Source organism: Danio rerio, chromosome 24 (genome assembly GCF_049306965.1).
Source record: "Danio rerio strain Tuebingen ecotype United States chromosome 24, GRCz12tu, whole genome shotgun sequence".
Taxonomy (NCBI): domain Eukaryota; kingdom Metazoa; phylum Chordata; class Actinopteri; order Cypriniformes; family Danionidae; genus Danio; species Danio rerio.
Genome location: NC_133199.1, coordinates 37,922,491 through 37,937,500, shown reverse-complemented (window position 1 = coordinate 37,937,500; position 15,010 = coordinate 37,922,491). Strand labels below are relative to the sequence as shown.

General features: G+C 39.7%; 2 protein-coding genes across 2 annotated transcripts in view; both read left to right on the top strand.

Moving 5' to 3' along the window:
• agap3 (ArfGAP with GTPase domain, ankyrin repeat and PH domain 3) overlaps nt 1-15,010 on the top strand; it is a 985,397-nt gene that overhangs the window by 725,870 nt on the left and 244,517 nt on the right. The gene's annotated exons all lie outside the window — the stretch shown is intronic.
• Nucleotides 1-15,010, top strand: part of tmeff1b (transmembrane protein with EGF-like and two follistatin-like domains 1b) — a 47,310-nt gene that overhangs the window by 364 nt on the left and 31,936 nt on the right. The window contains 1 exon segment of the mRNA NM_001025301.1: nt 1-100. This exon segment is cut by the window's left edge and continues 364 nt beyond it. Within this exon segment, the coding sequence (NP_001020472.1) occupies nt 1-100 (100 nt within the window).

Below are 15,010 nucleotides of genomic sequence, written 5' to 3'. Positions count from 1 at the left end.
ACCATCACCACCACCATCATCAGCCCAGCACGCGGATCCGTCCAGTCATCCTACCCGCAGAACAGCGACTGTGCGTCCGGCAAAGGAAAGGGCTGTTTAGGTATGCATTGCTACTAATTTGTTGCACGGAATCGCTCAATTGTATCTTTGTTGCAGATACTGTTGAAGATGGAGATTCATGCATGGCCTCTGGAGGCTTGCTGAAATCAAACTATACCTGTCAAATAAACTGATGCACTTGGCTATTTTGATTTGTGTGCATATATTAAGTCTTGTTTGAATGGATTTGCATGGGGGATGCATCCATCTTTTGATGCACCACATCAGGTGAGACAATATAAAGGGACGCGTGAACCCCACCCTATAACATCACTCTCATCAGGGGTCTCTGGTGGCCACAGATTCAGAGAAACTAAGAACAATTGGTTTAATAGACGAGTGTTTGGTTTGTGTATGGTTGCAAACCGGCCAATTGTAGTGTTTAATGGCATATGTTTAGGATGTATGCGGTTTGAGAGGTAACAGTGAGCCTGTACTGTCCCGTATGGTGACCGATGGGGGGCTTTCAGGCCTGTTTGGAAAGCGTGCTGTTATTTATTGTCTTGTGTGTCTTTGTAGACCTTTAGAAATGTGTTCATTGGTTAATATATTGGATAATGGATTTCTCCAACCAAATCTAAATGATTGTCTTTGCAGCATTTGCAGGTCAATGGTTCTTTGGGTTTTTTAAGACTACTCTTGCACCTGATGACTGTTTACGCATTAATTGTGTGGAAAATGTCAAAATAAGCAAGTGTTTCACATGTAACCTTTAAACACAATGCTCATCTCGGGCTTTTGGGTCATTATATATAATGTAAACTCTCCAGATGGGCTTTTTCTCTTCTCGCTGTCTTGCCTTTTAAAATCCTGACACCCTTTTTGTCACCTAGAATTAATAGAAGGAAAAGCAGCTGACAATGGTGGCCATTGTGCGCCAGTGTTTTCAGATTCAAAGCTCCAGGCACCAGTGGTTTAATCAGTGGCTGTCCTGCATAAGCGCCGGGCTGGTTTTGTAAAAGGCAGGAACACAATGGAGCAAGTCTCAGGGGCATCAGAACTGCCCTCAGCAGTTGGATAAAACTGACCGCAAGCAGGAAAAAAAGCACCCTTCATTGATGCCCTTCTCCTTAGTGTCACTAATTCACTAGACATCCTGTTTTTGATGGTGGTTTTGTTTATTAAAGCACTCGTTCAGTGTTGCATTTTGGCAGAGCCTTGAAAAGGGTCTAGTTTTTGGCTTTTAAATATTAACACCGCAGATTGGATGATTTCTGTATTGATGATGTCTCTGGAATTTGATCCTGGATCTCAGTTAATCAATATTTGTGCTTTCATTTCTTGCTTCTACTCATCAGCAAATGTTAAATAACAAGCCATTACTTCAGCAGTCACATATTATATGCTTTAACTGATTTGAAGCTGCTTTAATTGGAAAAAAAACATCCCAAATGTGGTTATAAAGTCACAAATGGATGATGCTGAATGTAAAAATAATTGGAGCTTGTCCACTTGTGTCCACTTCTAAAGCAATACATGACCAGTCTCCATCTACTGACCTAAAAACATTACATTTTAATGTAATAATTTTACCTTTCGCTGCCTGAATATTTTACATGAAGATGTCTAAAGAGCAGGACACACCAATGTATAGTCAGCGTTGGTCCGGCTAGTTGTTTTGGTGTGTACCAAAGTAGGGCTGCAAATAACGATTATTTTAATAATCGATTAATCTGTCAACTATTTCTTCGATTAATCGATGAATCGGATAGAAAAACAAACAAACAATAAAATCATTAATTTCCAACCCTTTATTCAAAAAAGCTCATCCCTGAGCTGTTATATTAATACTAATAAAATAAATAAAATAAAGAAAACAATTAAGAAATTTTGTGCTGTTTTCCATCCAAATATCTAAAAAAATATATATATATTAAATCAAGATGTACACTAGACAGAGGAAGTAGCATAAGGAATTATGTGTTGTTTTCTGAAAAAAAAACACATCAAAATAAGTGATTGTTTGCTTAAAACAAGCAAAATTATTTGCCAATGGGGTAAGAAAAACAATCTTAAGATATAAACAAAAAATTTAAAAAATTAAGCGTCACTTAATTTTCTTATGCCATTTTTCTTGTCGGTTCTTGATTTAGGATTTTTTAGGTATTTGGACGTGAAACGAAACGCAGCTATACATGACAACAGATGAAAAAATGAATGATGCAAAAAAGGCGAGTGAATAAAAACTTTAGTTGTCTTTAGTCTTGCAAAGTGCAACGTTACTATACCACCGCTGATTTACTACTGTAGTTAACCCTTTCACTGGTGAGTTTAAAAGATTCTGGAACCAGGGGCCTCATGTATCAATGCTGCGTGCGCACAAAGACTTTGCGTGCCGCAGATTTCACGCTCAGGTTTGGATTTACTTACGACGAAATGAACGTGAGAATGTGCGTTGGTCCGCGTCAACTTCATGTCTGGCATACTTGCATTTCTTGTGTGTCTTAATTTCATTGGCGACTCCTACAGGCAATCATGTTAAATTGCACACTACAAAGTATCTTTGAGCCGTGCAAGGGCAGCTGTATGGGACGGAATCATCTGCATGTCTAGCAGGTATATACGGTTTCCATACCATGCAGTTGACCAGCCAAACATTAAAGCGCAATTGGCAGCGATGGCGGGTTTTCCCAATGTAATCGGAGCGATCGACTGCACGCACATTGCAATAAAGGCACCATCTAAAGATGAAGTTGCATACGTGAATGAGAAACATTTCCATTCAATAAATGTGCAAATAAAATGAGATGCTGAAATGCGCTTAACATAATACACACACTTATTAAGGCTTCCTGCTTGTCTTCCTTGTGATGAAGAGTAGGCAAAAACTGGTATGTAGGGAGGGGCTTTGCACTCGTGCATGTTGCGCTCAGTTTCACGTTAATTTGGATGTACATAGAGAACATGAGTTTGATTCGGCGTTCGCAGTGTTTCATACATCTGAATTTTTTACTGCGTACACACAAAGCTGTAAATTAAGTATGAATTCAATGCAAGTCTTCGTACATGAGGCCCCTGTAGTCTGTTTTTTTTAGCTGACCATTATTTTAGGACATTCACCTTTAATGTTTCTGTGGCGACGCGTCATGTTTGTCACGTGACACACCGCAGCCACAATAGACAGATAACATAAGTGATCGTGATCTATAACGTGAGATGGGCATCGCCATGTTTACTTGCCTCAATAAAAGTAGAACGCTGCGCCGGACCATACACATATGCATGCGCTTGACACAGAAGTATAAATCAGCCTTTATACAGCAACGAAATTGTGGGTGAGAACAAAATTTAAAGGAAAAAACCTAAGTTAACAATTGAATTGAGGAAGGAACAAAGAAATGCAAATTTCACTACAAATGTTTGCCAACAATATTGATTCTTTGATAATCAGACATATTTGCACAAGCTAATCTCTCTGTGGTGAGTGACAATTACTGTGATAATGGTACTAAACACTGCTTTGTTTACGTTTTGTCTCCACGTTTCATCTTCCGTTTCCCATTATGGAAAACAGATTAATGCCCCATGCATGTGCAGAAAGACGTCCTTTCACGCAGGAGCAGAACGTACGCTCTCATTTCAGTCGATTGCTGTCTGTTTGGTGTGTTTACATGCAGTTTTTTGATCTAGAGGCAAGCTAACAACGCAGTTGGTTTTCGTTTGTGCCGTCGACTTCGTCTCATCTATTCACACAGAACGCATCCTTGCATATAAAACAAAAGGGGCACCACTCAGAAAAAGTTTTTCAACAATGTTTCTCCTCCGCTATGTTACTATCAAATAAAACAGGACTGTGTCCGAAATTGCCTACTACTCTAAAATGTATTATTCAGCCAGTAGAAAAGTGCGTTCGATACAGTATGAATGTGAGCAGTATGATTGAATCTCGAACGTACTTCATCAGCAACTGTCATGATCACGTGACCTACCCGTATCAGTTGAGCACTTCACTCCCATTCACGATGAGCACTTAAGAATCTCGCTGGTCATCCGGGTACCTCTCACATACTGTTTTTCAAATTCCATGAATTCGGACAAACTACTTGGCTTGCATACTGATTTTGGCGTACTTAATATGCAGCCCAGTTGTCTTGCCAACTTGCTATTTTAAACAGAAGCTTGCAATGCTTCCCCCACCTGAGTTCTTCTGATTGGTCCATTGCTTTAAAACTGACATCGATGAGCAGCACTGCATGTAAATGTATGTTGACATTCTAGTAAATTGGCGCAACACAGTGCCAACTTCTTGTAACACGGCATATACAAACTGTAGTGTTCATGCAAGGCATTTTAAAAGACATAAGATGCAAGTATAGTTCTCCTGCATGTCCGTCGAGTGTGTTTAAAAAGAAAAACAATGGAAAAGTAAGGGAATGGAATAGAAAAGGGCGTTCTGTGTGAATGTCTTATAAGATGTTAAAAGCTTGAAAAAGGTAAAAAGATGTGAAATGTTCTCTTACCTGTGCTAAATATCAATGTAGCCATCAGTGGATTGAATAGTTTAATAGTAATATCAGTGTTTTGAATATGTTTCAAGAGTTCACACTTTGCTGATGATTGATTATGAAGCTTGTTTGGCATGCTGTCCTGGGAGAGAGCCTTGAGCTCATAAGATCCTTGAGCCCGGGGCTTCCTCCCATTTGCAAGGTGAGAGGGGAGTTTGAGCTTAGGTAGATCTCGAGAACTCCCCTGCTGTGTTAGCTAATAAACAGATAGTGATTGCTCTTAAGAGATGACTACTTTCTAGGAGCATGTCTATGGTGCCGATTTGGATTAGTCAATTAACTTAAGTTGCATGTTTTTGGATGGAGGGAGGAAACCGGGGAACCCGGAGGAAACTGGCGTGAGCACGGGGAGAACGTGTAAACTCCGCACAGCAACATCGGCTGGCTTGGTAAGGACTAGAACCAATGACGTTCTTGCTGTGAGGCAACAGGGCTAACCACTGGGCCACTGTGCCACCCACCTAGGAAAGAAGGAGGAGTAGGGGTGGAAGGTGGATTCTTCAAAATGAAGATGGCTGTGATATGGAACTTAGGGTATTTATAGTGGCTTAGGATTTGTCTGATTGGTGAATCGTGAATTGAATAATGCGGGACCAGCAGCAAGCAATCATAAGCATGTGATCCTCTTGAAATTAGTTTATAAATAAACTTCACATGCAGCTATCAGAGTAGAAATTAAACTCCTGCTCTCCGTATCAGTTTCCATTTGCTTCTTTCAGGTTTATATTTAAATTACACAAGCTGTTCGCAATGTCAGCTCTTATAACTTTGGATGAAAGAAATCCGGAAAGTGGTTGAAGGTTGAATCAAAACGTCAGGTGAAAAATGAGAATGTCTCTCCCTCATCTACTTGTGATCCGATCAACAAACCCGCATGCTTATAAAAGGACTACGTTCAGACCTGACAAAACATTGCTAAACTATTTTAAACAGAAATGGTGGTGCGTTAACCACTGTTCTGATGATGCAAGAGTTGCAGCAATGCCTGCCGAGAAGCATTCTCTGTCTTTTTGAAGGTTTTTTAGAGCCTGATGAAATCAGTATAATATGTGTTTAATACTACAAAATACTGTTAGCGTTAGTCTCTACTATTGCCATCCAGAATATAAGAGAACAGACTTTCTTTGGACCCTTTATGCAAGCAGCCTCTTTAAGTGAAGTTTTACAAACCAATTTCGAGAGGAACATTCGATATGATTGATCGCAGCTGGTCTCTCATCTATAACCATTAGTTAGCCAATCAGATTAATCCACACTCACTATAAGTAGCCTGACTAAAACTACTCCTTTATCTTCGTTTTCTGAAGAAACCCCCATTCACCCCATCTCCCTCTTTTCTCCTTTAACAGGGGGAGCTCTCGAGAACTACCTGATCTCGTACTCCCCTTACATGCTCATCGACCAGGTGGGAGCCCTGGGCTCAATTATCTCCGAGCTCAGGGTTCTCTCCCGGGACAGCATGCCAAACCTGTAATTATTATCAAGCAATTTCTAAGTGCAAACTCATGAATATCATTTGGTTCACATACAAGTTGCTGACTTTTTTGACACACCCACCAAACAAGGGAAAATATCCTAACCCCTTTTCACATCGATTTCAGGGAACATGTCATTCAACTCAGAAATTATAGTGTATGAACGTGTATGACGTGTTCAGTCTAAAGCCATAAGCAAGTACTTGACAGCCAAAACAGCAATGATGGAATACAGAAGTGCAGATATGTAGTGTTTCTTTACAAAGTCATATGTCCTCGCGATCTCTTGCTTTATATGAGTTGAGATGATGGCGACTACTGTAGTTATTGCAGTTGTGTTATTTTGTGGTATTTATCTTCAGGAAATCACTGAAGCCATGTATGATGTTATCATAACGATCTAATGTGGCAGTAAGATCGTAACAGTACTGTGCATTTACACAGTGGCCATATTTATTAATGTAAACACACCAAAAACAACATTAACATTATTGCAGACACTGTAAAAAGCTCATTCTCAGCTACTAGACTTTTCTGACAGGGTATTCCAGTGTCATCGAGTGTCAGAATGTTGTGGGACTGCTGTACAGGAGTTATTATTAAGGATTATAGATTGCGAAATTTAGCGGGTTTTATTTTAGCGTTTTTTTTTTAAAGCATGATGGTAAAACATGAACGTGGTTATTAATATATTAAAACATGTGTTTGTTTGTTGTAAAAATGCGTAATAATGACAAAAAAACAACAACTTTCTTCCGGGTGCAGCGGGAGCTAGTGTGTTCTGGGAAATTTTTCCTACCCCTTGGTTTCGAGTGTGGTCCTAAAAAATCTTCGTTTAAAGGGGTGTAAACTCCTTGCCCTTAGTCCTACGCCTTCAAGCTAAAGAGAATTAGGACACCACTACCCCTTCACGGGCATGCGCAAAACGAGGGGTGGTGGTAAGGGGAAGGGCTAAGGGGTAGAATTGGGATTGGGCCATGATGGTGTGTGTAGGTGTTGTAGTGCTGACCCATTTCTTAGGGGTAAAACAGATTTGAGGAACTATGACGTCAATTTGTATGCAAAAACCCAGAAGCGAGTTACCATTTTAGCATTTCGGTTCCTTCGTCCTAATGTCAACAATTTTTTAAATGAGAGTTCAGTAAAATCGCTTAAATAAGGTTCGTAACACAAACTCAAGATACTTTCACGTTTTGTTCTACGACATAAAACACATCAGTTACATCACACTTTTGATTTTTAAAATCAGTTATGCTTCTTTAAAAACACGGTTGCTGTCAAGTTGCTAAATGGGACTTAAGGCGGTGTCGGAGCCATTATATGTCATCAAGCTGATCTGTCTGGAACGCAGCATGCTTGCGTTGGACATTTGTTGATCATTTATTTTAATTAAACAATATTATGGGCATACTGCTTACCAGTGCAGCCTGTCTCTTTCCTGCTCTCAGTAATGCAAACATGTGAATAAATGTGTAAAAATACAGACAAAACTGTCATTTTAACGTGACCAATTGATTTTTCCTTGTGTTTTTTCTTCATCTGAACACATTTAACTCTATCATAACTGCAATATTTACACTCCTTCTTAAAACGTAAAATATATGTGACTGTATGGGCTGCTTTTCGCTGTACTTCATGACAAAAAAGACAATTTAATGTAGTTCTCTGCCCATGATGGAACCAGTTTTATGCTAGCAGCATATTAGCCTACAGGGTGATGTCATAGTTTCTTCACTCTATTTGAAGCCCTTCCCCTTCACACTCTTTCAAGGGCATAGGGTAAGAGGTAAAAAAATAGAATTGGGCATAAATGTTTGCACCTTGACATTTTTTTTTGCCAGAATGTATATTTAGGTGACGCAGTGGTGCAGTAGGTAGTGCTGTCGCCTCACAGCAAGACGGTCGCTGGTTCGAGCCTCAGCTGGCTCAGTTGGCGTTTTTGTGTGGAGTTTGCATGTTCTCCTTGCGTTTGCGAGGGTTTCCTCCAGGTGCTCCGGTTTCCCCCACAGTCCAAAGACATGCGGTACAGGTGAATTGGGTAGGCTAACTTGTCCATAGTGTGTGTGTGCGAATGAGTGTGTATAGGTTTCCCAGTGATGGGTTGCAGTTGGAAGGGTATCCGCTGTGTAAAACATGTGCTGGATAAATTGGCAGTTAATTCTGCTGTGGCGACCTCAGATTTATAAAGGGACTAAGCCGAAAAGAAAATGAATGAATGAATATATTTAATTAGATCAGAAAAACATTGATTATCTGTTGATATTAGTATAATCATTACATAATTAAAGTAAAAAAATGAACATTATTATCGCAATATTAAACAACAATATACCAAATTTAGTAAGCAATAAACTTTATTAAATATACTCTTAGATCACAACAATCTCAATTTTTGACCTCAGTAAGAGATAACAGAAACTTCAGCTGTTCACGGTAAGTGCAGGTCAATCAAATCTATTATTCTTTGAATAAGCTATTTGAAATTTAGATAATGCGTTTTAAATAGCATTTACTGTTGAGCGCATCCTGTGCACTTACCAATCAGAGCTCTAATCTTTGCATGATCCGGGCAGACTCATCAATGGAGACTGTGGCTGCACAGAATGATTTCTTTAAGTAGTCTTCAGTCCGATTCCAGAGCTCTATTGAAACACACACACACACACACACACACACATCGCTCACAACACAAAGCGCACACATCTGAGAGAATATCAATTGACATGCAACCGCCGTTTTTTGTATTCAAGGATGCCGGGGTTTTAAAGCAGGCTGGATATGAAAACCCAACTCTTATAGTCATCAGTCAATTTAATGGCTTTCCATTGAACAGACAAACGGCCTCTAAATCACTCCAGTGCGAGGGAGATGCTTTATGCGCGTAGTTTCCCCCGTAGCCCATAGGTCTGAAATCAATGGCGTCTGCCGTGACAGGGCAAGGGGTCGACCGGAGAGAAGCCAAATTGCAAAGCTTTGCATAATGCATGTGTGTGCATCACCACCAACCCATTTAAGGCAATATGTTCATCCCTGCATGTTGTCACGCTGCTATAGCTCGTCTTTTGTGTCTTGTGTTTTAGACGGCAAAATGTGGTGCTTAGTAAAGTTCGAATTTAGTAGATACACAAGTAAAAATGCTTTAAATATTTAGTTGGTATGAAGGCAAAATGTGTCATTGCCATAGACTGTAAAATATATGGATGTAGTATTCGTGACATCACCCATAGGTTTCTGAAGATCGCAAATGAAGCTACAAGTAGGCGTGGTCAACCGTCGCCATTTTGTTACGCGTCATTGCACCGACTGAGGGATAACAAACAAGGGCAAAAAGGCAGAGTGTGAGCGAAGCTACAGATGACTGCTAGCATGTTGCTTAAACTGGCTTTTCTTTAGCATAAACGCTTAATACTTCATTACCAGCGATTGTTTTGTGTTCTGACCACATGTGCTTGGTTGTGTACTACATCTATAAAGTGTTTAGTCTTTTAAAAACACTGCTGTAATACATCGAGCCACTAAACATTGTTCTTAGACGTTTTTCTACAGGGGGAATATGCTAATTACTTCAAAATACTTCAGATATAGTCTTTGTTAACAAATGCAAGGCTATTTAAGAAATCCAGGCATAAAACTATATGACAGTGTTTCTGATGACTATTCTGTAGACGAATTACCGGTTTGTAAACATTCAGGGTGTGCAGCGAGGTTGCAGAAACGGGAGCGCTAGCATATACAGCAAGGGAATGACATCCGATGCGGTACAGAGTTTGTTGTTGTCTTAGAGATAAGTTATATTGATTACACTTTATAGATATTATTTACATAATGCTTTCAGTGTATTATAAAAGCTTGTCACCCAGTGATAAACACAGTTATCCAACAAAACATTAAAGTTTTAACATTAAAGTGAGCGGCGTTCGTCTGACAGGTCCATTTGCGATAGCACCCTCCCAATGGATATTGGATGAGATGAAATGGCCAAGCATCCAGCCCCAAATATACAACTATCTCATTGAAACTCTTCACACTTAGCTGATGATTGATTATAGAGCTTGTTTGGCATGCTGTCCCGGGAGAGAGCCCTGAGCTCTAAGATCCTCGAGCCCGGGGCTCCCTGCCCTCTGCCAGGCGAGAGGGAAGTTTGAGCTCAAGTAGATCTCGAGAACTCCCCTGCTGTAGTAGCTAATGAATAGTAAGTGATTGCTCTTAAGAGATGACTACTTACTAGGAGCACATCTATGGTGCCTATTTGGATTAGTCACTTAACTTAAGCTGCATGTTTTTGGACGGTGGGAGGAAACCGAGAAACCCGAGGAAAACCCACGTGAGCATGGGGAGAACGTGTAAACTCCGCACAGAAACATCGGCTGGCTTGGTAAAGACTAGATTCAGCGACGTTCTTGCTGTGAGGCAACAGTGCTAACCACTGTGCCACAGTGCCACCCATCTAGGAAAGGAGGAGGACTAGGTGCTATTCTTTAAACCTGCCACAGGAGCTGCTCATACAGTTCTACTCAGCTGTCATCCAATCCATCCTCTGCACTTCAATCACCATCTGGTTCGGCTCAGCTGCCAAAACCGACCTCAGTAGACTACAGCGGATAGTCCAGACTGCTGAACGAATCACTGGCACTACCCTTTCTTCACTTTAAGAACTATACTCTTCCAGAGTGAGTAAAAGGGCTTGCAAAACCACTCTGGATGCCTCGCACCCAGCACACTACCTGTTTGCACTGTTACCATCTGGTCAGTGCTTCAGAGCACCAAGCACAAAAACAGCCAGACACAGGAAAAGTTTCTTTCCTCAGGCCATCAACCTCATGAACATTTAAATATTCCCCACTGTGCAATAAATATGTGCACTACTTTCTCATACGCACTTGTACACAGCACCTTATATCAATATACTATGCAATACTTTCTCCATTTGCATTTGTACACAGCACCGTATAGCCTGTATATTTATAACAAATCTGTACACATAATTCAACATCCAGATTTCTTGACTAACTGCATCTCTATTTAATGTTTATCATCTTTTTAATATTGATTTTGTGTTGTCACGTTATATACACTGGAAGCTTCTGTAGCCAAAACAAATTCCTTGTGTGTGTTAAGCACACTTGGCAATAAAACTGATTCTGATTCTGATTCAAAACAAAGATGGCTGTTATATGGAACTTACAGTGGCTTAGGAATCGTCTGATTGGTGAATCAGAAATTGAATATTGTGGGACCGGCTGCAAGCAATCATAAGCATGTGATCCTCTCGAAATTAATTTATAAATAAACTTCACTTATATTGAGCACATACCTATTAATCGCAAATCCACAGAATCACTGTTGTCAATGAAGTTCCCTTAACACTCCCCTTCTGCCATTGGCAACAAACAAAAAGCCCCACCTCCAAACACACACCATTGGTTTAGACCAGGGGTCTGCAACCCGCGGCTCTAGAGCCGCATGCGGCTCTTTAGCCCTGCCCTTGTGGCTCCCTGGATCTTTTTCAAAAACGTTCAAAAAGATAGGGAAGGACAGTATATATTTTTGTTTTAATATGATTTCTATAGGAGGACAAACATTTTTAACGTTTTCAAATGCTGTAAAAGTGTGTAGAATTAATATTTCATTTCAACATTTCTGTCAACGAAGATTTGCGTCATAACCGGCGACACAGGTTTCTATCAGCAGGGCGGGATGCCAGGCAGGTGGCTGTTGTAAACAAACCGGGAGATAATAAAGCATGGAAAACCGTTCACAGATGGTGACTACATGAAGGAGTCACTCATCAACATATTAGAACACCTATTTGCAGACTTCAAAAACAAAACCAAGATAATACAAAAAATTAAAGATATACCTCTCTCCGATAAGACATTGAAGGATAGGGCTATTAAAATGGCAGGTAACATCACCGATCAGCAAACCAAGAACATTAATTCAGTGCCAGCATACTCAATTGCCTGTGATGTGACCGATACTCAATTCGCTTTTATGCAGGTATGTGAACTCTGATGGGCCGCAAGAAGAAATGATCAAATTAATACCACTGAAAGACCAGAGGCTGTGCTGAAGTGTTTAAATGACAACGAAATAAACACCAACCACCTGATTTCAGTGGCTATTTAATCATGAAGGCTCATTATGTATTTGTAGACAACTTAGTAATTTTTATAGTAGGCTAATATAGCTACTATAGATACATACAGCATGTGTTTCCTTCATTATATGGCTTATATAAGGCTTTACATTTTTTGCGGCTTCGGACATATTTGTTTATTTGGTCCTCTTTCAACATTTTGGGTTGCCGACCCCTGGTTTAGACCAAGCAGGGCTTGTCAGAATGTTTTTTTTTTTTTTTTTACCAAGTGTGTTAATATGTAAACTTTTGGATTACTTTGATTTGTCTCAATAAGCTTGTATAAATGCTTTTGGAAAGTGCTCATCTTAAATAGCTCTAGCATTTTAGCTGTACTCTGTTTATCGTTTTTAACAGGTAACAGTTTGCGTCATACCATTGAAAGGTGTGCTTTGATCTAAAGTGCTGGACTCTGCTGATGTCATGCTTGTGGATTCTGCCACCGGTGTATAATTAAGAGGCAATTATTTTAAGGAAGCCCTTCACAGATGGTGCCTTCAAAGAGGCCCAGCCCACAGTAAACCACAATTACTCCCACCCACAGACACTGCCAAATGGACCACGTTTGGTAGGCCTTTGTTTCCCTCTCCATCTGTAGTTAGACCACCACTTTGATGGTTAAACCAAGCTTCCTTGCATATTTCAGAAGAACCAGTTCCTACCACTAGTTTATTTTTAATGGTTCTGGATGTATATACAGCTGTGGGATTCTTTACCGTAAACCTATAACTTGTTGGGATTGCGGTGAAGCACTTGTAAGATGCATCTTTCTAGATAATTCACTGAGGTTGAACCAAGTTTATCAAACTAAATGAATGTACTGACAGCCTTTCAGATGAAAGCGGTGGCGGTTCCAGACCGCCAGACCGCAGAAGCCCTGTACTCCTCCATAGATAACTTCGTACCTTCAAATCTTTGATCTCACATCCTTAGACTAAGAGATCAGTATCACGTCTTGTTTGATCTCAAAGACTCGTCTGAACTAATTATAACAGTAAAACCGGACTGCAGTGCATTCTGGTTGGGAGTCATTTACAACAGCAAGAAGCTCACTATCTTTTAAAGATGTTTACCACGACCCTCAAGCTAAATATGCAGTACATTCCAGGTCAGGATATATATACGTTTTCCTCCTTTGAAGTAGCTTTAAGTGTCTCTATATACCCATGACCCATTGATTTCCTCATTGCCAGTACTCTCTCGGTTTTCTCTGCTTCTTAATACGTGTATTGTCTTTTTTGTGTGTGTGCGCCCCAATATGCTGGAGGCAAAGAGGCACAAGTGAATGGAGATGCGCTATATAATGCTCTCATCCCTCTCAGCAGTTTACAGTTGTACAATTAAAATGCAGCCTGGAGCATGTAAGCTTAGAGAGATAGGGTTACCTCATTTATCTTCAAGCGGAACACGAGTGTCTAGTTAAAACTTTGTTTAATGTGTAACTTTGTTAATAGGTGAACTGTTGTAGGCAGAGACTTTTAATTTGTAAGAATTGCAGTATATGTAGAGCTCTGGAAATAAATGAAGAGAAGATTTTTCTAACTCATTTCTAATCATAATAGTTTTAATAACTCATTTCTAATAACGGATTTATTTTATCTTTGCCATGATAACAGTAAATATTATTTTTCTAGATATTTTTCAAGACACTTTTATACAGCTTAAAGTTACTTTTAAAGGCTTAACTAGGTTAATTAGTTTAGCTAGGCAGGTTAGGGTAATTAGGCAAGTTATTGTATAACGATGGTTTGTTCAGTAGACCATCGAAAAAATATATATCTAGCACTGATAATGTGTCTTCAAATTTTCGGAGTCATTTAATTAGATAACATTGTTATTAAATAGGTCAAAGTTAAATATTCCATGCTTAAAAACCTCCTCAACTGGAACTTAAAGCAGACTTTTATCCCAGTGAGAAGATTCATTTTTAACTGAAGTTGATTATTGAGTAGGGGGCGGGGTTTTATTTTTGTGCTCCTTCTTTTATCTTTGATACTAATAGTTAAAGGGGCGTGGCTAAACATGTGGCACAGGCCATCAAACTGACATCATCAGTGAAGGATTGTCATTCCAAAGCAGAAACAAATTATTAGATTTTAATAAAAAATGGCCAAAACAATCAGATTAACTATTTACCTTAAGACTTAACGATGTGTGCTAGCAAAATTAACATTGTAAATTTAGATTTTGTGCAGACTTTACATATTGGGAAAACATGATGCATAGCTGTTTTGCAATTATTAAATACTTTTGAAATTCTTTATTGGATTTTATAGGCTTTCATTCATTTTCTTGTCGGCTTAGTCCCTTTATTAATCCGGGGTCGCCACAGCGGAATGAACCGCCAACTTATCCAGCACGTTTTTACGCAGCGGATGCCCTTCCAACCGCAACCCATCTCTGGGAAACATCCACACACACACTTATTCACACACACTCTCAAACACAACGGACAATTTAGCCTACCCAATTCACCTGTACCACATGCCTTTGGACTGTGGCGGAAACCGGAGCACCCGAAGGAAACCCACGCTATCGCAGGGAGAACATGCAAACTCCACACAGAAACGCCAACTGAGTAACCCAGCGACCTTCTTGCTGTGAGGCGATAGCACTACCTACCCACTGCTTCGCCTTTATAGGCTTTGGACACTAAAAATTAAGATTTGATCTGTGTTTTCATTGTGTTGTTACATGGTCTTTCAGAAATCCTAACAAGATGGTGCTCAGAAAATATCAGTATTATAATATTTCTTTGAAAACTGTGCTACGTTTTCTTGGGATTTTTTGAA